The sequence below is a fragment of the Thermobia domestica genome, chromosome 2 (assembly GCF_964235325.1).
Source record: "Thermobia domestica chromosome 2, izTheDome1.hap1.1, whole genome shotgun sequence".
NCBI lineage: Eukaryota > Metazoa > Arthropoda > Insecta > Zygentoma > Lepismatidae > Thermobia > Thermobia domestica.
The window spans coordinates 76,250,911-76,277,968 of NC_137455.1; the positions used below are offsets into that span (position 1 = coordinate 76,250,911).

At 34.8% G+C, this 27,058-nt stretch overlaps 1 protein-coding gene across 5 annotated transcripts in view; it reads left to right on the top strand.

Moving 5' to 3' along the window:
- Positions 1-27,058, top strand: part of LOC145672866 (breast cancer anti-estrogen resistance protein 3 homolog) — a 420,567-nt gene that overhangs the window by 321,900 nt on the left and 71,609 nt on the right. For all 5 annotated transcript variants that reach the window (XM_081742056.1, XM_081742048.1, XM_081742039.1 and 2 more), the window contains one exon: positions 12,362-12,422. In XM_081742056.1, coding sequence (XP_081598182.1) covers positions 12,362-12,422 — 61 coding nt within the window. The remainder of the gene's footprint in view (positions 1-12,361; positions 12,423-27,058) is intronic.

A 27,058-nucleotide genomic window follows, 5' to 3' on the forward strand; every position in this document is an offset into this window, starting at 1 on the left:
GTTTTCTTGGATTGCACAAACACATCACACAATTGCTTGAATCTAGTCAGTTTACTTTATTTCTTTTCTACCCGACATGTTATTCAAAAATATTGAATGAGGGTACACATAAAAGAGAAAATTTTGGGGACCTTTTGGTGGTTACTTAGCAATAACCCAGTAAATAACGACACCAATTAACGTAGTAGCTTTTTTTCTTCCCTTAAATTAAATTTCATCCGTTTAGAGGTCGTTCCTTTCAATTCGTGTATTAGTACATAGTTAGAGGCGTCTTGCAGACATAAATCCATTCACATAAGTAAATCGTAAACACCATAAAGGATCAAGGTAAAAATCATAAACATCGTAAGGTTGTTCTTTCAGATAATATCGCTCACTGTATCTACAGTCCGAATAATAACCTTTATAGGAGACAGCCACATAGTGGTTCAGAAAAATAACGCAAGGGATCAAAGCATGTTTTTATTACAACACTTGTGGGTATTAATCAGATAATGTCCACACAAATAGTGCACCACCGTCCTTTCCAAAAAATATTTGTATTGCTTTATTTTACTTCTCACTAATAACATAGGGATTATGTACAACAAAATAGGCATAAGCATCAAAGAAAATATTTCAACAAGCTGTATTTCAACTAGAGGTAAATAGCATTCTAAGAATCAATAAATTCCACATGGTTTCAAGGTTGTGTTCCAAATTTTCAATGACAATAAACGTTCCGCTTGTATTAGGTAAACATTAAATAAATAACAAAAAAATTTCTATTCATCAATCACGCCGAAACCTGCCGATGTTGTTTCATTCCAGGTCATATATCCTGTCTTTCCCTCCTGCCCTTTGTAGTACATAGACTTGTTACCTGATGGCGCCACCTCCTTATACGTAAAGAGGAATCTACCTTCGGAGGTATCAACACGCAAAGGAAGATGTATAGCCGGCTTGCCTTTGGTTTCTTTCTTTCTTTCAACAAAAAAGGTGCATAAAAAGAGGATAACAGATGTCACCATTGTACTGTAAAAAAATTCCTATCAAGTACTTTTATACTGTAATTGTGTACTTTCTAGTATTTATTATTCCACGTGCATAAATAATATTTAAATCAACTATTTATTTCTAAATAATTATAATAAATGAAAATATTAATGTAACATTAAATAATTGTAAGTTGTTCGGTGGAAATCAAGTTCGTTTAGAAATAATTAAAAGATCAGGACTGAGGATGATGTAATCGTCCGTGTTAAAAAAAAAAAAAAAATCCGGGATCAAAACGCTGCTCGGATAAGCTCGGGTGCTTTCGGTGGTAGTTCTCCTTGCGCTTCGGTTTCAGGTAAGTTAAGTATTATAAGTTCATTAATTCAATAAGTTAATTAGCTTTAAAATTCAATAATACGGTAAACCCGTTCGCAATAAAACACCACTACAAGGTAATGATGTCACGTGTATGATCAGACGCGATTACATTAATTCTACGAAATCATATGTGATTGAATAAATTAATAGGTATTTGATTAAAGGGGTAATGAAATTTGATAGGAGTTTAATTAAAGGGTTAATTAAATTTGATATAATTAAATAGTACTATAAGGTAATAACGGTACGTATATCATCATACGCGATTACATTAATTCTACGAAATCATCTTTAATTGAATAAGTTAATAGCAATTTGATTAAAGGGGTAATCATTTTGATAGGAGATTGATTAAAGGGTTAATCATTTTGATAGGAGTTTGATTAAAGGGTTAATTAAATTGATATCAAAATTTAATTAAATTATATCTTACAATGTTGCCTGATTTACACTATAAATATGCAAAATATAGGGAATTTCAACCCTTTTAGAGCCTAATTTGGCAACACCGCGTCGCTAAAACCCGTAATACAGCGTGATATCAGTTTAATTAAACGTCCGCCATCTTGTTTTGGTGACGGAAGGACATATAGCTACTGACGGGGACCGGGAAGAGTCAAATGGCAAGGCAATATGATTGTCTACCAACAAGTAGTAAACATCGAGGCCTACACAGGAATAATAACGATTCTTCTTCTTCTTCTTCTTCTTCTTTTTTTTTTTTTTTACTTACCTGTGGAGTGTGGAGATAACTAATCAGTGTCTTCGTTACAGCTGTGTTCATCTAGGTTATTTGTGGTTACCCGTGTTTCTTCCTGATCCGATGAAAATCAAAGTTCATTGTAGTACCACAGGGATGTAGCCACGGGGGACCTATTGGGGCCAGTCCCCCCCCAAATAATTTCTGGACCCGAAGAATGACCAGCTTTTAAAACATCATCGTAAGATTACCTCGGTTCAATCATTTAAAAATAATAAAATTTACACATAATTAATAATAATTTGCGGTAAATTATTTACCGATCGAAAAATAATATCCTGTATCTTCAGTGTAATGAATGACCAAATGCACAGGATATTACCACATCTGCTACAATCGATTGATCTAGTACTCCTATGCAAATCATGCCCAAATTAGATGGAAAAGGTTTAGATAATGAATCTATATTATTCCACACAATTTATATTTTTTGTGTGTAATTCTTCTTTAGATTTGTATCAATATAAACTGCATAACAAACAAATGGACTTAGAAATACTCTTTTTTTTTTTTTTTTTGTAACAGCAGATTACACAATTTACTGTGATTTATATTTGACAGCAGGGCCGTCGAGTGGGTTGTAAGCGCCCGGGGCGAGAATTCTTATCCCCCTCCCCAGTTTATTATGGAAAAGTACCAGAGTTTATTCTCTACTCCTAGATTTAAATATGGAATGTAAGACAAAAGAAGTTGATATGTCATTTTTTAAAAAGTGAATCGGTTTTGTAGTTAAAATATAAAAGTTAATGAAAACATGGTTTTCAATTATTGAAATCAAGTTCTATTCTTGCTTATTTCGAACTTGATACACATCAGCATAGTAATAGCGTAGAATATACAAATAACGAGACAAATATTAAATTCCAAGATTAAAAATTTCAGTTGAATAATCTTAGACGTGTTTTACTTCACTGGTAATTTTCAAGTTCAATACTCTATCTGGAGTCCCTCAAGGATCTAATCTAGGTCCCCTGTTATTTCTTCTTGTTATTAATGATATTCCTCTGTATATTAAAACTTCTTTTTGCCGACCATCAAATGCGTAAATCATCATAATAAAAATTACTCTGTCATCATTCTTCATACAGGGTATGTGGTAGATCGCTCAACTCCCGCTGATGCAATCCGGGTCCCCGCTTCGATTTCAGATAATATAAGTTTGTGATGGACAACAACATCGTATCTGTAAGTTTTCTCGGGGTTCTCCTGTTTCCTCCTACAGTATCATTCCATCATTTCAGATATAATTCTTCACTGTCATTGATTATTCGTCTTCTTTAGCCCATAAGGCATGATGATTTAAGATCTTCCTGGAAGGCAAAGGGCGCTCAGAGAAATTTTTCTAGGGGGGCGTATCTCCATGGTTGCTATATTACGTATACATTTTCATGGTGCCAAGGGGGCCCGGGTCCCCTGTCCCCTTCGGACATCCATGATGGGAGGGGAACTTCAATGAACAAAGAACGAAAGTAATACTACGAAAATATTGGTAAGATTGAATGCTATCGGAGAAATACCTCGGGAGTAAATTTTCTCCTGGGCCACCCCTTGAAATCATCACGGTCGTGGAATGATAAATTAAAGAAATTCATTCTTCACGGCTAGGGAAATATCTACGCCTTGATGTATGAGTATAATAAATAAATATTAATGGTTAAAATCGATTCAACAATAAATATGATTCCACCTCTATTACAGGGATTCTCATTTTGTTTTAATCTTCTGAAATCAACGCATTAAATAATGTACTTTAAAAAAAAAGCAGAGCAGAAACCATTTAGAATTTCTTCATGTGATAAGAGTAACATATCATTTTAAACGCGTATTACATTATAACCCATGTAATCGTTATCCTCCCCCTCAGTGGACTTTTTTTAAATACTTAACTGCTGGCTGTTTAAGATAAGGGTATTTTCCCTGTCCGTGTCTACTTTTCCATTTACGTGATATATTCAGTGAGACACAGAAGCGACGATGGGGAAAGAAGAGAATTTTGTTCTCATCTTGTTGTCTTGCTCGTTCTATCACATGCACATACACACACACTATCCACTCATCCACTTGATAACCCGAGTACAAAGGCATGTTGAGTCAGCGAAACGTGTTTTTGTCTGCGTTTCTCATAAGCATTGGCTTTCGCTTTTAAAAGCCTCAAGTGTTCGTTCTTCTGCTGACTTCCACAACAGGAGAAAAGAAAAGTGTTCTTGCACTCAAAAGCTTCCAGCTAAGATAAAATAGCGATCCGAGTGGGGCATTTTTCCACACTTCATTCAACGTTAACCTTGATAAGTTGTTACTGCACTTCAACTCTTCAAACTTCATACTACGTGAATACTCTCCAATCTCATTTCGTTACTATCAGTAAATCTTAATATTGTCCAACTCACACCTACATAGGCATTAACCCTACGTACACTAAGGGGTTACGCGTAACAACACACACCAAAGGTGGTTAAAAATGTCCACTATATAAATCATTTTCTGTCCCAGAAAATGTAATAGTCTTCTCTATATTGTACTAACTATAAATTAAGATAACTGAAAGTACAAATTGAAGAAAAATATTATATTTTCTGAGACAGAAAATAATGATTTATTGTGGTGGACACCTTTAACTGTCCCTTGGTATGCAGTGTTACGCATAACCCACGATTCCATTTTTAAGATAATCACTCTCAAACCAGCACGTCTTTCCCGCTTATGTGTACAACAATTTGCGTTAGCTATACCCATATTTTTTGTAATATTTTTTTGCTTCGGGAAGGTTCCGTGGAAGGACGTTATTATTTTAATAGAGAAAAGAATCCGTTATTAGTACCTTACTAACACAGAACATTGCTGATTGTTTATAGCAATTTATGAATGATTCCATGGTTACAAAATCAATCAAAGCATTGTGCAGCAAAATATGCTAGGGCTTGTGCAGGACTGACTGCAGAAGACAAAGATATTTTCACTTGTCCCAAAAATACCATGTAGTATCGGTGTAGTTTTATTTTTTTTAAGTCACAATACAGTGACACTGTTTGTTTATCTTCTTATGGACTAAAACTTTTCAGTTTGGAATTTCATTTGAACTTTGGAGATTATCGTTTTCACATTTTATCTTTTTATTCATCTTGCACTTTGGTTATTCTATTTTTTTGCTTCAGCCATGTTGTGTAGTAATATTTGAGTTCATATAACACAGACGATGTAAGCAGTAGCAAGATTTATCACAGGTTTCTAGTAGTATCCTAGACTTGGCGTAATTACCTGCACGTGTTGGTAAATACGCCACTGTGTAACACTTTTTTTTCTTTTGCCCTTGGTACAAAATAAAAGTCACATCATTGCTACATTTTTTTCTACATGCGGAAAAGGCCACTCTGCAACGCGCATGTCTTGTTCATTATGTTTCATGAAAATTAAGGCCATAAAAAAATCAAACACCCTTAACATGGCGTATTTACCTGCACCTACCTTATCAATATATCAAGTTCTTCCTTTCTTTAATTTTTTCTTTTTTCTTTTCTTTTCTTTTTTTTTTAATACTTTGGTTTAGGTTTTTATATTGATTGCATTAGTGCAAAGAAGTGAATATAGCATCCATGCATTTAACAATAAATTAGTAAGCAAATAAATAAATAAATAAATTTAAAAATTAAACATATACCTACCGATAGATCTCATTGAGCTGAATAAAATGCCATTCGTGAATATAAATCCTCATGAGTAGTTTTTTTTTTTTTTTTTTTAGAAAATCGAGGAAAACTCATTTTTGTAAAGTTAAAAGTTGATGCTGTATAGTAAAAATAAGATAAGATTGGTCCTGATCTAGCCTACATTATATACTCTTACCAAGATTTTTCATTATTATACTAGCAAGACGTGAATACACAGTATGGTTCAATTCAATTTATTTTGTCTTTAAAAAATCATATATACTACACTGATTCATGCAAATGAATAAGACTCGTCCAGTAATAAGGAAAACCATACATATACAAGTAGCTGCAAATATACATACATACATACATACAAACCTATGTAATTTGTATTTTGAGTATACTAAATTAATTTTTAGGATATCATAAGCTTATTTAAAAATACGCCATTTTAATGCTTTAATGAGATATAAACCAAAATTATTACTTTTAAATTTTAAGTTTTGTTTAACTACTGCGCAAAATTATATATACGAGGGTTACCACAAAAGTCATGGAAAACTTTTTTTTTTTTTACGAAAATGCGAACAAAGCAAGAAATTCTGAAATATGTAAATGGAACTTTAGTACATATGTAACGTTACCTCTAGCTAGTTGGATGAACATACATATTCCGCCAGGATCTAGCACGAGCTCGCGTGATATGATGCGAAGTATTTGTGCATCCACCATATTCACTAGACTTATCACCTTACGATTTCATCGACATACCAAAGCTGAAGGAACCATTACATGGAACATACTGTTAAACGAATAATTCGTTGCACTACTTTTTGTCGTGCTATATCCTGGTTCATCCAACTTCCTACATGTAACGTTTACATAACGTTCCATTTGCATATTTTAGAATTTCTTGCTTTCTTCCCATTTTCTTAAAATAAAAAGATGTTGCCATTACTTTTGTGTTAACCCTACATATCAACCGATAGATAACATCGGAGTTAAGACAAAGTGACATGCCAGAATTAAAGGTAAATTCTAATCCTTGTGCGTAGTTTTCGAGTAAACTATGAGTAACGATATTTCACGGCGTTAAAATGCATGCCGTACGTTTCCAGTAATAATTACAGTAATTGTAATTGAGAATTTATTATTCTGCTGAAAAAAATTGTTTCAAGTAGTGCCTAGATAGTGTGTCACTGTTAGGAGTATGTGTATCTCTGTTAGAAGAGAAACAACAATAGACATAAATTGTTATTTAAATGTCTACTCTTAAATAAATAAGTAAATAATTAAGTCAAACCACTAGGTGTGATAGCCCTTTGTTGGCCTCAACAGCTCCAACGTCATCGGTTAGCGATTAAATGAACTACGTTCAGCCTAGCGACGAATACGTGGTTAGCGCGCCTACGTCACTCTGTCTCTTAGGGGTCTTCACTACATCGAAATTAAACTACCGCTAATTTTAGAGTTTTTCTGTAATATCTTCAAAACAAATAAAAATATTCGAAAAGCAGAAACGTAGTCAACTAGATAATACGATTTTGCATGTGATACCTTTACCACAACTCACCTATCTGCTTTTGGTGTGCCGCTATTTACAGAACCCGTAAAAAAAAATGCTAAATCTATCTACAGTTGCAAATTGAAAGCAGATAGATGAGTTGTGATAACGGTATCACATGCCAAATCGTATTGTCTAGTTCACTACGTTTCTGCTTTTCTAATATTTTTATTTGTTTTGAAGATATTACAGAAAAACTCTAAAATTAGCGGTAGTATAATTTCGCTGTAATAAAGACCCTTAACAAACGTATCAGGAGCTTTGTAGACTTAGTGGACGTCACATCTTTTATTCACGTGACTCTCCAGGTTGCCTCACTATGCTGGGTGAATGCCGAAAATTGGGAAGCGCCAGCTGGGAACTGAACTCAGGACCACGTGCACATGGGTCCAACGCGCTTACCACTAGACTACGGAGCTCCAAGTAAATAACAAACTAAATAAATAAATAAGTAGGCTGTTGCATGAGAATAAAAGCGATCAGTTGTTGTTGGGTACGAAGGACATTCATTTTAACGCCATAAACATTCCCAGATTTATAGTTTTGTCTCCTGTAGGCTAGGGTCTATTTGCTGCCCCTATCACGGGTTCGTCCCCTCCTCCCGGAAAATTTTTGAAAATATTCTACTTAGAAAACTAAACACAATGGAAGTTCGCCAGGATCGTAATACTGCAAATTATGGATGTGTCAAAATATCAAATAACACTTTCGACAAAGTAAGATACTTTCAGAAGTCTAGGATCAATGTTAACAGACCAAAAGCATATCCACAAAGAAATTAAATGTCGAATAAAAGCAGGGAATTTGTGTTATTATTCAGTTCAAAATTTTTTGACATCGAGAATTCTGTCGAGTAATTTGAAACTTAAACGATAATCATGCCTGTTATGCTGTATGGTTGCGAGACATGATCACTTATTCTGAGGGAAGAACACGGTCTGCAAGCCTTTGGGAATAAAATCCTGAGACGGATCCAAGAGAAAAGAGGGAATGCAGAATGGCGGAAACTTCATAACGAGGAACTGCATAATTTATACGATTTGCCAAACATTTTTAGGGTCATCAAGATCAGGTGAGCAGGTTATGTAGCCGCAATGGAAGAAAGTACGAACACTTTCAAAGTTTTAACTTGAAATCCAAATCTGAAAATGACCATTAGGAAGACTTAGGTGCAGATGGGAGGAAAATGGAGAGCTTTTCTGAACGCGATACGCGATATTGAACCTCCGGGTTCCTTAGGCCATAGAGGTAGTTAGTTAGTTAGTTATTGTACTTAGGAAGGGGTTTTCTGCCATTAAAACCTCAAAAAATTTTCAAAATCTAATATTCTACAATATATATTTTTTAAAAGATAAGCACTTAAGTTTAACTATAGTAGAGGTTTTTTTCTGTAGGCGTCTGAAAGGTAATGAAACAAATGACAAAAAACTCACCTTGTTTATTTTTCAACAACATATATTTTTCAACTGATGTATTTGGTCGTCTTTTCTGTCATCGGTTACATTTTTGATGTGAAATACCACATTGAGTTTTTTCCCGTTGAACTGTATTTTATCTAAAACAGCGAAAATCAAAACGTATAGTGGTCTATCGAATAAATATCCATTCTTTTTGTTAGCAATATTTTAATACTCACTAAAAAGATATACATCGAGACAAAGATATTGTTATTTTTGCAGCTCAAAATACTGTATTATCAAGTACACAAGTTTTATTTTCTTATGAAATTTTCCGGTCGAAAAAAGAAATTTTTACAAAAGTCTCTGCTTTAAATTATACCGCTCTAGGCTGCAGCCTATTCAGCCTATTTAGAAATTTGTCCCTGGCCATAATTATTTTCCGATTTGCTCGAAAACTACACATCAGAACTTACTCTTAAGTATCTCATTTTACTCTGCTTGACGTGAGCTGTTGTCTGCTATAGCCTGTGTCTCACACTTGGAAAATACGAGTATTTAAATAAACAAATTTTGAAGAGTTAATTATCATTTTGAGCTATACCTCATTAACCATAGGGTGAATATATCTCATTAGCCGTCTTGCTAGTGTCATAATGATGAGCTTCATGAAGATATTTTCTGTATTAGTTTTATGTGGTGTGGTTATCGTAATTTTTAGATTTAGATTTTTTTTTTTTCGGAAACGACGCATGAAGGTTTACAGTCAACGAGATCTATAGATTGATTTATATCTCATCTTAGGAATTTTTTTTTTTTCGTTAAACATCTTTGAGCAGTTTTAGCCTCTACGGGTATTCTCGCAAAGGTTATCTGAGTTATTTTTGGATCAAGAGATCCAATATATTTCAGTCAAAAATTTTCTTGTAGGCCCTATATCTGGAGAATTACATATAGTGTAACCAAACCTAAACTGTCACTGAACTCAGTATGATGTGCTTATCCCGTTCAAAATAAGAAAACTCGATTTAGGAGCCGTTCAAAATTTTTGTGGTCCCTGATCCAAGATTCAATATATTTTAATAAAAAATTTTCTTGTACTCCTTATATCTGAAGAACTATGTAGCCAAACCCAAACTATTACTTAACTCAGTATGATGCGCTTATTCCGTAGAAAATGAACTCGATTTAGGGGCCGTTCAAAAATTTTGTGGCCCCTGATCCAAAAACTAATTATTAGCCAAGATCGTAATCTTTTGGTCTTCTTCTTTTTTTTTCATTCCTAAAATTATTGTTTATGTTAAACTTCTCTGAGCAACTTTTAGCCTCTACGAGTATCTCGTAAAGGTATTCTGAATTATTTTAAATATTGTTGTCATCTAAAAAAAAAAAAAAAAAAAAAAAAAAAAAAAAAAAAAAAAAAACTGAATAAAAAAGGTAGTGAGATACTGAGAAAAAACTAGTCGTATCTATTAGTTATTAGTCCTGTTTTACAATCATCTTAAAAGTTTGTTCTGTAGTTAAAAAAAAAAAAAGAAGTTAAAAACAATTTAATCAATGTTGTGTTTCAAAGCTAAATTTTAAACCAAAAGTCATTAACAAAGTTGATAAGAGAAAAGAGGGTTTTTCATTCAATCAACTTTGTGCGTGGTTCGTTCTACGTAATGAAGAATCTTTGATGTCCGCTCTTGTTTCTCTCAAAGGCATCCGTTCGTTCGTCGGTCTCTCCAATTCTCTTCCCTGTTGATCTTCGTCAGACGAGAAATTTATTTGTCTTTGAAAGAGAACCGTAACGTAGCCTCAGAGACATATAAAATCCAAAACTTCAACAAATAGTTTTAGCCGCCTGTTACACGGGGAGTTTTCCTTTCAGGAAAAAAAAAAAAAAAAAAGTAACAACTGGGAAACGGTAAAGTTATTTGATTACAATAGTTATCGAGGTTCTTCTTCTTTTAACGCTATTTATAAGCTGTTAAGATGTCAGATATCGTTCAAAAAAATGAACTTCAAAAGAAACTCACTGAGTTCTCTTCTGCTGAAGAGGACGCCGCAGCTTTATTTTTATTATTATTATTGAAAAAAAAAGTAAAAAGAAATCTTTTACATCCCGCACTCGTGTACCTTTAGGCCAAAGGAGATAGATGTTAATGAAAGTGAATGATCAAAGTGAAGGGAAAGAGTTGATGGAATCAGAATGTGTGTGTGGGGGGAAGGGGGTTGGAACAGGAGAGCCACAAGAAACCTACAGATACAATGTTACATACTTCAAACTCACATGGGCTTCAGAACACCTCACCACTGAATCACAGTGCCCCTATTATTATTATTATTATTATTATTATTATTATTATTATTATTATTATTATTATTATTATTATTATTATTATTATTATTATTATTATTGAAATCAATAATAATCATATATTTGGTTTTCTTGTATTGTTGTGTTGTGAAGGGTTAAACTTACCGTTCACGTGGGCTTCAAACCATGAGACCTATTCAGTGAAATTATTATGTGATATCTTCAAATAGATAAAGAATAATCGAAATATGGAACAAGAACGCGCTAGACAATATTAGTTTGCATGAAGTACCGTTATCACGAGTCACCTGCACCTATTTAGAAACGCGAAAATAAATGCCGATTTTCAAAATGGTTGGAAATCGAAAGCAGATAAGTGAGTCGTGATAACGGTATCTCATGTAAAATAATATTATCTAGGAGCTCTTGTTCCACTTCTCGATTATCTTTTATATATGTGAAGATATCATATAATTACTGTAAAATTAGTGGTATTTTAATTTTGTTGTGGTGGAGCCTATTAAATCCAGTGGTGTTGGCGGGTGCACAACCCATCATGCACTATGTTATTTGGATTGAGTGTTTGCCGTTATGCCAAAGCTGACATCTAACTGTATATACAGGGTGTTTCAAAAGAACACCGGCAACGTGTGGGAGGCGATTCCTGGCACCAAGATAAGACAAGTGTAGGCCAACATGGGTGCACAAATGTTTCTTATCGGAGTTATAGGCTGCCGAAAACATGAAAAAATGAACTTTAAACGTCCATAGGTCCAAAACTATGAGATCTACTGTACTCGGGTCAAAACTTTACTTAGGAACTACTATGTTCGCTATCCAAAATTACAAGTTTCAGAGTCCTAAGGTATTCACGCAACAATTTTTATAAAAAGAGTTTGGCTAGGGACATGTAATTTGAAGTACTCACCAACTACCTCTATAAAAATTGTTGCGGATGTACCGCAGGATTCTGAAACTTGGATATTTGGATAGGACAGATACTAGTTTCTAAGTGAAGTCCTGACCCGACTATTTAGGTTACATAGTTTTGGAGCTATAGACCTTTAAAATTCATTTTTTCATATTTTCGGGAACCTGTAACTCCGAAAGGAAACATTTGTGCACCCAGATTGGTCTATACTTTTTGTTTTATCTTGGTATCATGAATAACTTCCCAAACGTTGTCGGTGTTGTTGTGAAACACCCTATAGGTCTTAAATGCATTAAGGAAGTGTCACTGTACTAGTACTTTCGTGTGTCACTCATGAATATTTATAAATGTTAAAGAACAACCATGTTGTATATTAGTAAGTAATTTTTTTTTTCTTATTTTTACAGCACTGACTTCCTATCTCCGGGTGAAACATTTCAGAGTAAAAGCTTATGTAACTTGACCATGGTGAGTATCCTTGTATAACGTTTCGTACTAGCTTGTAATTTATTGTAGTTTTTTAAATATTACATCACAAGATTCCTTTCAGAATTCTTACTATCATGAAGATACATAATAAGAGTTAATTTTCGTTAGGCCCCACCCCGATTACACATATGGTGAACCGATCAGATCCTAACCTAACCTAAACTAAACTAACCTGTGTTTAGAAGCTGGTAGGGGTTAACGGAAGTTATGCCCAATCAATACTATAAAAACAGTGGTGTCATTTAAGGGAGGCAAGATGGCGTGATTGCTTCCATTATGCCTTTTGGAGACAGTTTCAAATCAAGCATCGTGGACAATACTACTCTCCTCCCTCCCCGAAATAACAGCCTAAATAACAGTCATAATTATTCTAAAGAATTGACTTTGACTATTAACCATACGTATTTTCAAGTGTCAAAAGAAATTAACATTTTTTATACATGTATATTTCTCACCGTGCATGTTTAAGCCTTCAGGTTGTCTGCAAACAATTTCCTGAACGCTAGCGACATCTATTGGGGCCAGGTAGAAGGCAACGCAACTAGACTAGCCAAATGTCCGTAGTTTGAAGGAAATTTCCCTAATCTAGGAAAAATTCGTAGCCCAAGTTAGCAAAAAAGAAAAGGGGATTTTTTCGATAAAATGTGAAAATACAGAGAAATTCTCGTGCAGATTAATTGATCAATACACATTTTTAAACTTTTCTTTCTTCTTCAGAAATAAACCAATACGATAGCAATAGTATGTATGTGTGTATGAGTGTGTGTCTTTACAAAGTAATATAATTTGTACCCATTCTCGGCAAGGGCATAAAACAAATGTAGTTGGCATTTCCTTTAATATAGCCAGGGCCGTGCCATGGGGGGGAGACGGCCCCGGGCGCCGAAGTAAAGGGGGCAAAAAATTCCGGAGAAAAAAGGAAAAAGGATAGGAAAAATTGCTTGGAATATATGTATGGGGGCGCCGTAGTATACTCTCGCCCTGGGCGCTGATTTTCTACGGCACGGCTCTGAATATAGCTAAATTAATCTTATCATATAACTTCTGTCATAGAAATTTGACACTCAATAAACTAGGGAGGAAAATTTCATAAGAAGTGGGACATCTAGTGTCAGTCAAGCGATTTTTTTAAAGGAATCTACGAACACTGCTACTAGCCTGTAGACTATTATAGGAACCTGACTATAGTCTGCATTACTCACTCGAGTTGGCGTGTGGCGTCAACCAATAAACTTACAGTGCGCTGTTGCCAAACCTTCAATGAGGTTTTTAATCATTCGTAAATGACCATAAATATAAACAAAATCAATTACGAAAGATTAAATTCCTCACTGAAAGTTTGTAATCAGCGCACTGCGAGCTTATTGGCTGACGACATACGCCAATTCAGATGACGCGGAATATAGCAGAGTGAGGCATTTTGTTATTATAAATAGGATACATCATAATGAGTAACATATATTTCCGGTATTAATATTTTGCTTTGTCTTTTTGTTTGGTATAATTGTGAATTTTATCATCGTACCTAGAATTATATCTGTCGATTGTGCGTATGTTTTTTTTTTTTTTCGGTGACCTGTCGATCATAAAAAGAGTTTTCTACCATTTACCAGCAAACGAGAGCATTTCACAGTCAGTATTCGTTTTTCTTTTGATTTTGTTTCCCCGACTCTGATCACTTGAGTTAGCATTTTGCACTCCATTGGAGCTCATAGAGCTCTGTTAGTCATTTTCTTCCCCTTTTTCTCATGTTGACGTGTCATGGACAGTGAATAGCTATGTGTGGAGAAGAGTTTTTTTTTTTTTTTTTTAAGCACTCTTACTAGGAAATAAAATGCACCTGGCACAGCTCCAGATTTACAGAAGAGAGAAATGGGTGTCTACATACTACGTCACCAAGCAATCTCTCTCCTTCCTAGTTAATGTTTTATATCGGTCATAATAGGGATTGATGATGAGTGATTGGATCGTGATATACAAGAGTCTCCAAATGATTACTTTTTATTCTTCCTCGTTACTTTATTTTTTCTTCGTTTTTTTTTTTTTTTTTTTTTTTTTTTTTTTAAATTTAGCAATGAAAATCAAGCTGGATAAAGATTAAGCATTATCCGAAACCATAATTCATTTTCATGTTCGTGTAATTGAATTTAGGTGCATCTGATAGCTTGCGGGAATTCTACAGAAGTGTATTCTTTTTCCTCAATATACTTGAAACTGATGGCGAATCTTGAGAGAAATCACGTCGGTAAAAATAAATAAATAAAATACAAGAAAATTTACTATAGCTTCAGAAGCTCTATAGAAGAAGTACTACATTAGTAGAAAACTTCATTTTCTTATAATTAGTAGCGATAATCCGTGTTTGTTTATATTGAAATACAGTAGAATTTTCATTGACGTGTTCAAGTGAACATCTTTGTGTATTACATACATAACTACTTACTTGTGTCTGCGTACTACACTTTGAAGATTTTTCAGTTCAGTTTTTACGAGGAATAACAAGTGAAATCATCTATTAAGTGCGTTTGTACTTACAAAGTTTCTATGGCAATGATAAGCACAGTTTGAAAAATGATCGGCAAGTGGCATGTGGTTTGGATTCCACGTTAATCAGTAGGTTCCGTCTCATATAGCCTCGCTGCTGAAAGGGACGTTAAACTCAAAATCAACTCAACTCAACCTATACATTCTCAAAATGTCACGTTTCTAACCGGTTTGGCCTGGGCGTTGATTAGTCAATCACTCATTCAGGACAATCCGCGTGTAAATTAGGGATGCGCACGAGACGAGTCGAGACAGGATTTTCCTGACAGAATTCGAGTCGAGACACGGCTCTTCCAATAGAAAAATATATATTTTTCGAGTCGAGACATCACTTTTACAGGTGGCCCCGCGTAGCGTAGTCGCTAACGCTCTCGCCTTCGGTGCGAGCGGTCCCGGGTTCGATTCCCGGTGGGGTCACTCGGTCGAAAAAGTGTAACACGCTTTTTCAGGTCAGCCACCCTGAATGAGGTTTTCCTGGGTTTTCCTCATTCACACCAGGCAAATGCCGGGGTGGTACCTAACTTATAGGTCCCAGGCCGCCTCCTTCCCTCCCCAATCCTTTCTTCCTTCCCTTTCCCCGGATTGTGTGCTCGCCGAGGGACGTCATCCCTCAAATCGTGACGGGCTAAATGGCCTTAGATGCCGAAAGCCCAGAAATCTAAATCCTAAATCCCTAATCACTTTTACAGCACATTTTCGAGTCGAGACAGTCATAAATCTTGTCTCGTGCGCATCTCTAGTGTAAATCGAGAAGGTATTATATTCCATTTAAAAATGGACTTCCGTTATAAGTAATCTACTTCCGTTTGTTTTGGAATTTGGAAACATCTTTGAATAGAAATAATGTTATTTTACTTGTTACTTTTGATAACCTAACCATTCGTGGACAGGTGGCCTTAGACACCATACCCCTACTTTCTAGAACTCTATTTTTTATTATTTACTGGCACTTCTATTTTTATTTCAGTATTGTTGTTCACCATTGTAATTTAACAACATTTAAATAACAACAGGATTGCCAGTAATGCATTGTAAATGTAAATGAAATTAAGTTTTACGTCGCATGGTTATGCTCTTTAGGCGAAAGGAATCGAATAATTAATGAAAATAAAGGATTATGAAAGAATTGGTGAAATGAGAATATTGGAGGAGACAAGAGAACCCATTGACACTATGTCGTTTACCACAAACTCACACACAGGAATAAGGGCCGCGATGGCTCAGTGGTAGAGCGTTCACCTCTGGGGCTTGGTGTCCCTTGTTCGATCCCTGCTCGCACCAAGTGAACTTTGTGGTAGACAAACACCGTGTGTGGTTTTTTTCTCTGGGTTCTCCCGTTTCCTCTCACTTTCTTCATTCCACCATTTCATTAATTATTTCATCATCACCGTGTCCTTTAGCCTAGCCGGCATAAGTGTGGGACGTAAAACTCAGATTTCATTTCATTTTTTTTTCATACAGGAATGGTACATGAGTAAGTATAAATACTACCAAAATACATATACAGTATAATATAAGAGTATTTGAGTTGAAGGTTATAATTGAAATAAATCATAATACTAGCAGTAAAAGTCATGTATATACAGCAGAATATAATTTAACTGGGAACGGTAGATCTTCTCTCATTTTTTTTTTAAAGGAAAAAGAATAAAATTGGATTGTAGTTGAAAATGAAAAATGGAAGCGTGTGTTATCGACAACAGGAGAAACCGAAAAGAGAGGGGTGGAAGAAAAGGGCAAAGTGTTGGAGAAACACTATTAGCTGTCGCTTCCAAAGTTTAGAAGCAAAGAGTCCAGAGTTTTTATTCTATTTTTCGTCCTTTCTCTGTGATCCGATCTCTCTCCCCTGTATACCCTTACACGTTTTCCCCGTTTTCTTTCTTTTTCAATTCAATAAATCACACCAATCGATTGGAGGTGTATTCAATGGATATATGCTGCATTCACCCATTCTGTATGGCTTTTGTGATGGTGCATTGGACGTGTTGGTGCAAAAACCACAGAATGGAAGGGTATAAATTAGGAGCACATTATTATTATTATTATTATTTATTCTTAAAAGAAGTCTCTCTACTCTGTCGAAAGCGTGCTTGTGCATTTTACACGATTCCTGGTCTTTATCATTTTGGTGATAGTTATCTTAGTTATTTATGTTTTGTACCCCATATCAGTTCAATACGTGGTTCCCGCAACAAAGAGTAATGAAGATTATATTTTTAAAAATGTTTTACGGCTTTGTGCTACACAGGTTATGAAGGATGGGATTACCTACGAGGATTGTTCAATAAATTTTTGCTTCAACCGTCTATTTGTTTGTTTGTTTTTCGTGCATAATACACTTAAACGAAAGCTTGAACCTTCTGTTTTACAAATACGATTTATTGTTTAAACTTCGTGTCCGAGGATCGAACCAAGGACCACTCGCACCAGAGTTAAGCACACTACCATTAATCCACCGTGCTCCCCTCTTCCAGATAACGATGGTAAATATAGTGTTATAATCAGGAGCGTCATTTCAGATTTTGCTTTGGGGGGGGGGGGAAGACCCTTTGATATAAGTAAAATTTCGCGTATTTCACTGATTTACTACTATTTAATTGATAAAATCTATAGAAATCTCAAACTCAGGGGGGGGGGCAATTGCCCCTCGCTGCCTCCCCCTAAATAACGCCCCTGTTATAATACGAATATAAAAGACAAATCAATGAAATAAATAAACTATGTGCTGACTGCATATTTAATGACTATCACACTGCATTGTACTTTTTAATGATGTAAAAGTGGGAAATTACTATCACATGTTTTCTTGTTTGTTTGAGTTTGTATGTTGACTGTCTTTTTTTTTTTTTTTTTTTTTTTTTTTTGAACGAGTTTATTTTCTATCCCATTAATTCAAACAAATATAATAGAAAATATAAGAATTACTATTCAGTCAAAATTCTCGTGTCTTCGCGAATTCTGTCGAAGAATTTGAAACTTAAAATATATATATAAAACGATAATTATGCCTGTTATGCTGTATATTTTTGAAATATAATCAATCCCTTATATTGAGACAAAAACGCAGACTGAAAATATTTCAAAATAAAATGATAAGGGGAGTACTTTGGACCCAAGAGGGATGAGAATGGAGAATGACAGAAACTTCATAACGAGGAACTGCATAATTTATACTGTATACCTAACACTGTTATAGAGATCATTAAGTTTAAGAGGCTCAGGTGGGCAGATTATGTAGTAGACAGAATAGAAGAAAGAGGGAACATTTTCAACATTTTAACAGGAAACCCAATCAGAAATAGGCCATTCAGAAAACCTAGATGCAGATGGGAAGATGGATATAGCAGAAATTGGATCCAGTTCGATAAGAGCAGAAGTCAGTGGAGAGCTTTTATGAATACGGCATTAATCATTCGGGTTCCATAGCCCACAGAGTTAGTTAGTTAGGTTTTCCCTTACAGTTTCTTCTTGTTCATCGTAATATTTTTAACGGACATATAAAGGCATAATAAAGCAGTAGATGTTATATGCTAGGTTATACTATCGGTCAGCAATGTTGTAGCACAAAATACTAACATTTAAGTTGCAAATACCGAAATATCTGTAGCAGACTACAACGTTGTTTTAGTTTAAAGCAAAGCAGGTTTAGTCTAAAGGAAGTTGTTTTAGTTGAAAAAAAAATGTTTCTTAATACCTTATTTTCTCATGTCTCCAACTTTCAATCTACGAGTAATATATAGCGAGTGTAGCTTGGTGACTGATCATTTTGACCGAGATTTCTCATGAATTCCACCAGGCAAATGCTGGGAGAGGACCTTTAAATATTGATTGATTTACTTTCACCTTCTTTCCCTTTTGCTGTTATAGTCAGTATTCGGAAATCAAGTGATCTGAAGCATTCGGCTGATGATAGGTGAAATTCATTCGTAGATTCAAGTTCCACTGAAAAATATCTGCGTTTTTAATTGTCTTCTCGAGATTTCTGTGTTTGTGTCCTTGTCGAGTGTGGTAGAAATTCAAAACATGTTCGAAAGAGTTGTCTAAGTTAAAAGAAAAAATGGATTGTTCATGCTACGCAAAATGTGATGTCTCGGCTTCGAATCCGGTAGCCAGTCATCTTAAGTAAGTTTTTCCCATAGTTTTTCTAAATTTTCACTAGACGAATGTCCGGATGGTGCCTTTAATGTAGTCCCTGACCGATTTCCTTGTACTACAGTTCCCGTTCTTGGTTTTGTTGTTTATGCTTGATGATTGCAGTATAATATTCGCTGATTAAAGTTTAGAAAATAAATTTTAAAAATAATTAATTATAAGAGATAAATCTTTATTTACATCCGTATTCAAGCTTGAGACGAATTGTACCGTAGTTCTCTCAGTCTGTAATCGTTTGCACATTCTCGAGTCCAGGCTACGCCCTTGATGTGTATAATATTCGATTAGCAATTTCTTACTTTGCAAGTACTTAAACAAGTAGCAGTGTGATGTGTACAGCACGTGAGGGAGTTTCGTTTATATGGCATGATATTTCTCAATTAATATTGAATCCGGAAGTAGTAGATTTTTACCACTTCCGGTTGTAGTAGAGAGAGATGAGAGTGAACATAAAATATATTCTTGAGACGCTTAATTGAGTACTGAAAACAGCTTCTTGCTGTCTATAACAACTTTTACTCTATAGTAACCAACGCTAAAACCGGAAGTGGTTGATTTTTGTCACTCCCGGTTTGAATAGAGAGTTAAGAGAGAATATGGTACCTATTCATAGAACTCTAAATCTATTTCAAACAAAATGGTTTCTCGCACTCTCTGATCTTTTGGATCTATGTTCGAATGTTGATCAATATTGAAACCGGAAGTTGTAGCAGATTTCTATCATTTCCGGTTTTAGTAGAGAAATGATAGTGGAAATAAAATATACCCCTTAGACGCTTAATTGAGTATCGAAAAAGCTTCTCACTATGTATTATCATGTTCTATAGTAATCACCGTTAAAATATGTAAGTGGTTGGTTTCTATCACTTTGGGTTTGAATACCACATCCATCAAGTAATTCAATTCTCAACTTTTGACTCTGTAGTAAAAATTTAAAAAATAAATTTAAAACATGCCATTAAATGTGCATGATCAAATATCATAAAGCAAGCATCTGCTCTGAAAAATCACTAATACAAAATGTCTGAACAAACACTCGTTAATACTATGTATATCAAAGGCATTTTACTTTGATTAGGGAAACACGCCTAATTTATGTCTCCGGACTAAACGAACTGTAATTCCCTCGAAATGTGTTTGTGTGTTTGACGTTCAACAGTCGTTGTTTGCAATCAACCTCACAAAACAACATCAAGCGTTAAGAGTTTTAACGATTAGTTTCGGCTAGGCGAGTGCACTCGACGTTTAAAAAAAAAAAAAAAAAAAAAAAACTACTGTGACTTGTTCACAACGAATCCCCAAAAACAAATCCTTCGCATTTCAGTTAATTAAACCACGCTTTATGTCGTTAATTTCCCCCCTCCTCTTCCTACTTCCAAAACATATTTACGATTTAACTATCTGGCTAATGCCGAGTTTTTTTTTTTTTTTTTTTTGGAAAGGGGGAGTCGACAGTTCTATGTAGAAAAACAAAAAATGCACTAATTATACTAAATTACTCCTGATGCGTGTTTCATTAGCCACTTAATTATCTGATTAAACATTAGGCAGTTGATAGGGACGGGGAAGGTAAGGAAAAAATATTAAAGAGTATGATTCAGAATATTGTATGGTCTCATAATGCAGTATATCTAGAATGCATGTTATTTCAATTATTTATGCATAAGATATCCATTTCATATGTGTATCTAGAGAGCGTGTGACTCTTGTCTTCAAAATTTTATTATCAATTTTATAATTTTGATAGTTCTTAACTAATAGTTTGACTTAATTCTAATGTTTTTGAAACACTTCAGTATTTTATTTCAGTGATCAACATGATAATAGTACTGGGGCCCGAATATCTCGCTAAGTCAGCAAAAATTTTTGAGAAGTCGAAAGTCAAGGCCCCTGGACCGGGGTCAATGACCTACGGGGTGCCCTAAATTTTGGCAATTTTCTAAAAATTTAAGGGGTGGTCCTAAGTACCTGTACCAAAATTTAGGGATGGGCCAACGTACCTCTGCCAAAATATAGAGGGGGTGGCCCTAGATACCCTAGGTCATTGACCCCGGGCCAGGAACCTTGACCTTTGATATCAGAAAATTTTTGCTGACTCAAGGAGATATCCGGGACCGAGTACTACTACGATTCTTCACAGTACTGTTTCGAAAACGTTGGCAAGTGCAATTAATGAGAAAAAATGGGAACGCTTTAAGAAAGTTTAGGGTCAAACCCGGGCGCACCCCCAGACTTAGACTGTCGTAACTCAAAATATATTTTTAATTGTTATAAATTTTTAACGTGTAATAATTGCAATGTGTATGTATTTAAGAAAGACTTTGTCTGCAATAATTATTACTATACATATTGAAATAATGTTACAATTTTCAAAAAGAGACGAGATAATGAAGTTCCTTTAGATATAACAAATTTCATTGGCTTACTTTCAAAATTGACATTTCAGAGTTACGACAGTTTTATTCTGGGGATGCATTGAAAAACCTTTATATCTTTATTCATTCTACAGAATTATTTGCATCAAATATATCAGTACTTTGTTTTTTAAAGATAATTTAAAAATGATCATAATGGTTTAAGGTAAAACGAATACACGTCGTTTTTTCTTTCGCTCTTTTTCAGCGGTTTTTTCTCGCTGTATTTTTAACATCAAAAAGCCAGAAATAACAATCTACTGATCCACTGAGTTACATTAAGAACATTTTTAAGTGGTATGAGTTATTTGTTAGCAATAATATAGTAAACCCAACAAACAGATCTTTCCTCTGGGGATGCGTACGAGACAAGATTTGTGGCCGTCTCGACTCAAAAATGTGCTATAAAAGTGATGTCTCGACTCGAAAAAATGTATATTTTTCTATTGGAAGAGCCGTGTCTCGACTCGAATTTTGTCAGGAAAATCCTGTCTCAACGCGTCTCGTGCGCATCCCTACTTTCCTCCAATATTTGTTTGCATCGAAATTCCAGACATGACAATTTATTGATTTTCACTTCATGTATTCATTCACCTAGGGCATGCAATATCGCAGATGGATTCCTTTTTATATTGTTAGAAGGCCACACCAGTTATGAATCAATTATTGAATTGAGGATTGCTGATTTAATACTTGATTAGAGAAAAAATATGATAATGTTAATGAAGTGAGTGAAGTAGTAATAAAATGTTTATGTCAGGGATGTAAATAAGCAGCAGCATTTTCTTGCCCACATTCCACAACAGAAGTCATTTACTTACTTTTAAAACAAATAATAGTGATATGAATAACTCGCCCGCACTAATGAAGTGGGTGAGTGGTTATTTGCATCACTGGTTTATGTAAAGTAAATCGTTTCTTAGCAATATTGTAATAAATCTAACCAGTAGTTTTTCTTCAAGTATTTCTCGCAATGAAAGTCCAGAAACAATGCTTTAAAAAAATCCAGTAATAACAAGGTTTTTAAATAATGCTAGTCATTCATTAGCAATATTGCAATGAAAATGTCACTCTGACTGCTCTAGATATCTGACGGCACCGGGTTCTTCCTCTAGTTCTGGCTGTAGGATATTAAAAAAAAAATCTTTTCAGTTTTACGTTTCACGATATATGCCCTGTAGACTAAAGAAGACTGATGATTAATGAAAGTAACTAATTATAGAACAACTGGTGGAATGGTAATGCGGGAGGAAACGGAATAATCTATGGATACAATGTTGTCGACAAGAAATTCTCTAGAATATTCGGGGTAGACATAAATAGTTCTTACATTTGATTCAAAATGTAACGAGTTTGTTTATTGCGGATTCTTATTTTGCAAGTCGAGATTACATTGAGATTTGTTTTGTTTTGAAGTTACTTTCATTGATTTTTTTTTGCAGCTTTCAATCTATATATGTATATTAAAAATGAAAGTGACTATATTTGTGAAGCGCTTGAACCACCCGACCCTTCTCGATCAAATTTGCTACATAGATAAAGTTCGGATCTGAGATTTTTTTTAATATCTTTTCACTTTGACGGACTAACTTAGAGCAGGGGAAAGGTCTGGGAGATATAGAAAAATACATAAAAATGAAAGTGACTACCTTTGTAACTTAATAAGTCTTGAACCACCCAACCGATCTCGATCAAAACTTTCAACATAGATAAGGTTCGGGACTGGGAGTGTTTTTATCATTTCACTTTAACGGTGCAGCTTAGGGCAGAGTAAGAGTGATATATATATATATATATATATATATATATATATATATATATATATATATATATATATATATATATATATATATATATATATATTTGGTCTAGGAATTAATTCGTGCGGTTGGTACGCACACATTGAAGCTGTAGTACAAACACAAAATACATAAATACCTTAAGAAAAATATTGTCCATCGCTAGCCACCACTTTCGCCCATCTGTCAGGCAATGTACGGATTCCGTGGCGAAAGAAGTCCTCATCCTTGGAAGCGATCCAGTCAGAGACCCATGTTTCGATATCTTCTGAAGAAGTAAACCGCTGTCCAATCAAATCGTTGTTCATGCAATCGAACAAGTAGTAGTCCGAAGGAGCAACGTCTGGTGAATACGGCGGGTGGGGTAAAACTTCCCATCCGACATTTTCTAAATAGGTTTTGACCGGTTTTGCGACATGTGGGCGAGCGTTATCATGTTGAACAATAAGTTTATCATGTCTGTTCTCCCATTCTGGTCGTGTTCTGGCCAGAGCTTGCTTCAAACGCATTAATTGTCGTCGATAACGTTCTCCATTCATAGTTTCACCCGGTTGCAGCAGCTCATAGTACACCACACCTTTCATATCCCACCATATGCACAGCATAACCTTTGCACAGTGAATATCTCGTTTTGGTTGTGATGGACCTGGTTCACCTGGTTTCACCCAGGTCTTTTTTCGTTTAGGGTTCTCGTAATGGATCCACTTCTCATCACCCGTAATAATTCGATGCAGAAACCCCTTTCTGCTCTGTCGTTGAAGCAGCAATTCGCAAATGGTTTTTCGTCTTTCAACGTCTCTGTCTTTCAATTCATGTGGAACCCAATGTGACATCTTTTGAATCATTCCCATGGCTTTCAAGCGTTTGGAGACTGTTGTTTGATCAACGCCTAATGCTGCTGCAAGTTGTTCCTGCGTTTGACACGAATCCTGCTCGAGCAATGCTGTCAATTCTTCGTCTTGAAATTTTTTTGGCTGTCCAGCTCGCTCTTGGTCTGCCAAGCCGAAATCACCACTTCTAAACCGTGCAAACCACTTCTGACACGTTCGCTCAGCTAGAGCATGGTCACCATACACTTCCACCAAAATACGATGACTTTCAGTCGCACTTTTCTGCATGTTAAAGTAATGCAGCAGGACATCCCGCAAAAACACTTTATCAGGCACAAATTGCGCCATGTTCACTTAACTACAAACTGGTGTTGTTGACGCTTTAATCCACTGCCCTATACTACGAACGATACGCAATGACAGGGGTTTGCAACACATGTGTGGATACACGGAACTGTGGGACGCTCCGTTCGTTGCGCCATCTCTTGTCCACCCGCACGAATTAATTCCTAGACCAAATATATATATATATATATATATATATATATATATATATATATATATATATAGATAGATAGATAGATAGATATATATAGATATAGATATAGATATATAGATATATAGATATAGATATAGATATAGATATAGATATAGATAGATAGATAGATAGATAATCAAAAATGACTGATATTAGTGTCGAGTCTATAGTTTTCGGGATCGCTAAGATGAAAAGTGACATTTTCGATGCCATTTAAATCCAAATTCTGTCAACAATAGTAATATTTAATTTTTTCTGTCATTTTTACCAAACACGTGACTTAAGAAGTTGTGCACTTAAAGTTTTTTTTTTATTTCAACTCAACGAAGCAGAAGCAGGTAATTAGCGTTAGTAAATAAATAAATAAAAAATGTGATGTCATTACTAGTAACAACTTCTATTTGATAACCCTCGATTTAGTATGTGTATCATATACATACGAAGATTTCAAAGAACAAAGACAACATACGGAATCATGACAGCGAGAAAAGAGAGGATTCTCTCTGTATTATCGTTAAATAAAAGATAAAGTTTACCCACAGCCATAGGAGTTTTGCTCAATGGTGAGAGATATACGTAGCAGTCCCTTCACGTACTCGCGGGAGTACTTGGCTCGACAGACTGTTTCTGAATCCCAAGTAGAGAATGTTTCTCCCTTGAAGCATCAATATTTCACCGAGCTATGGAACAAAATAACATTAGCAGTAGTCTTTTGCAAGGAACAAGAAAACAACATATACGTACAGTATAACTGTAATTTGATTTACAATATTCGTTACTTGTTATTTATTATATTAGGGTTGAATTCAGGAAGCTACATGTTTAATTAGCTATGCTTGATAATGTAGTCTTTTTTTTTTTTTTTTGCTTAAAAAATGTTACGTAATTTACTAATACTTTCAACTTAGCGTTTCGAATATTATAACGATCTTGTAGGTTTCTCGTTGTTTAGAAATGCCTTAAAAAGCGGAAAAAGAGGTGATATTTGGCGATCTCTTGTCTTCTTGAGTTTTTGCAGGTGAATACAAGTTTAGAAGGCTTTAAATTAGTGCTATTGAAATTACTGGAATCTTCGTTACTGGCGCCAATTACCCGTTTCGCTGGGTTAAAATAACAAAAAAAAAAAAAAAAAAAGTAATATGTTCGGTTAGTCACTCACTTTTTTACTATTACTGAAGTACTCTCTGATATCGGTCATTTTCGATTATTTTTATATATGTCCCTCTACCTCTCCTCCAAGTTGAAGGGTTGAATTTGGACTTAAATAGCATAGGAAGTGTTACTGTTCACCTCAACGACCACAAAAACTATGAATTCGATACTAATATCGTTCATTTTCGATCATTTATATATATATATATCCCCCTTCCCCTCCCCTAAGCTGTGCCGTCAGCGTGAAATGATAAAAGCCATCCCAGGCCTGAACACCATCTACGTTGAAAATTTGAAAGAGATCGTTCGGATGGTTCAAGAGTTATTAAGTCACAAACATTGTCATTTTTCATTTGTATTTATATAAATAGATAAATAGATTCGAATAATCTTTTTCCCATCAGTGGCGGATCTAGAAGGTAAGAACTACAGGGGAGGGCCACAGCCAGAACCGAGACTATGATGGGAAATCTGTTGAGTTTACGCAAATAATTTTAATTTGAGATCCGTTTACGCACTTGGTTAACATGAACTAGGAATATCTAATCATTCAAAAATTTCTCAATTAAGAATTAAAGGCAACGTTTACTATGAACTTTCAAAAATATATATAAATAATAGCTTCAATTATATTTGTCACTCAAAAACTTGAGAAACTTAGGTGTCTCTCTTCCCTGGAACCGGGATAGATCCGCTACTATTTTTCGTGATTCGAATATCGGAATATTCATTTTCAATATTCTATCAATTATTCGAATAATTAAAAATTGTTCGAATTTTTTCGAATATTTGAAGAATCCATTAGTCGAATAATGAATTATTTGAAATTATAACAGCATAGTTTGGACCAAAAGGTGTACACTATTCTCTCCTTCTATCTCTCTCTCTCTCTCTTTGTTCGAATTTTCGAAATTCGAATGTTCGATTTTATTATTCGAAGAATCCATTATTCGAATAATGAATTATTCGAAATTGCAACAGCACTAGTTTGGACCAAAATGTGTACACTATTCTATTCCCCTCTCTCTCTTTGTTCGAATTTTCGATTTTTTTCGAATATTCAAAGAATCCATTATTCGAATAATGAATTATTCAAAATTGTAACAGCGCTACTTTGGACCAGAATATGTACTATTCTCTCTCTCTTTATCTCTTTTTTATAAAGGAAAAATCCTTACTTTACATT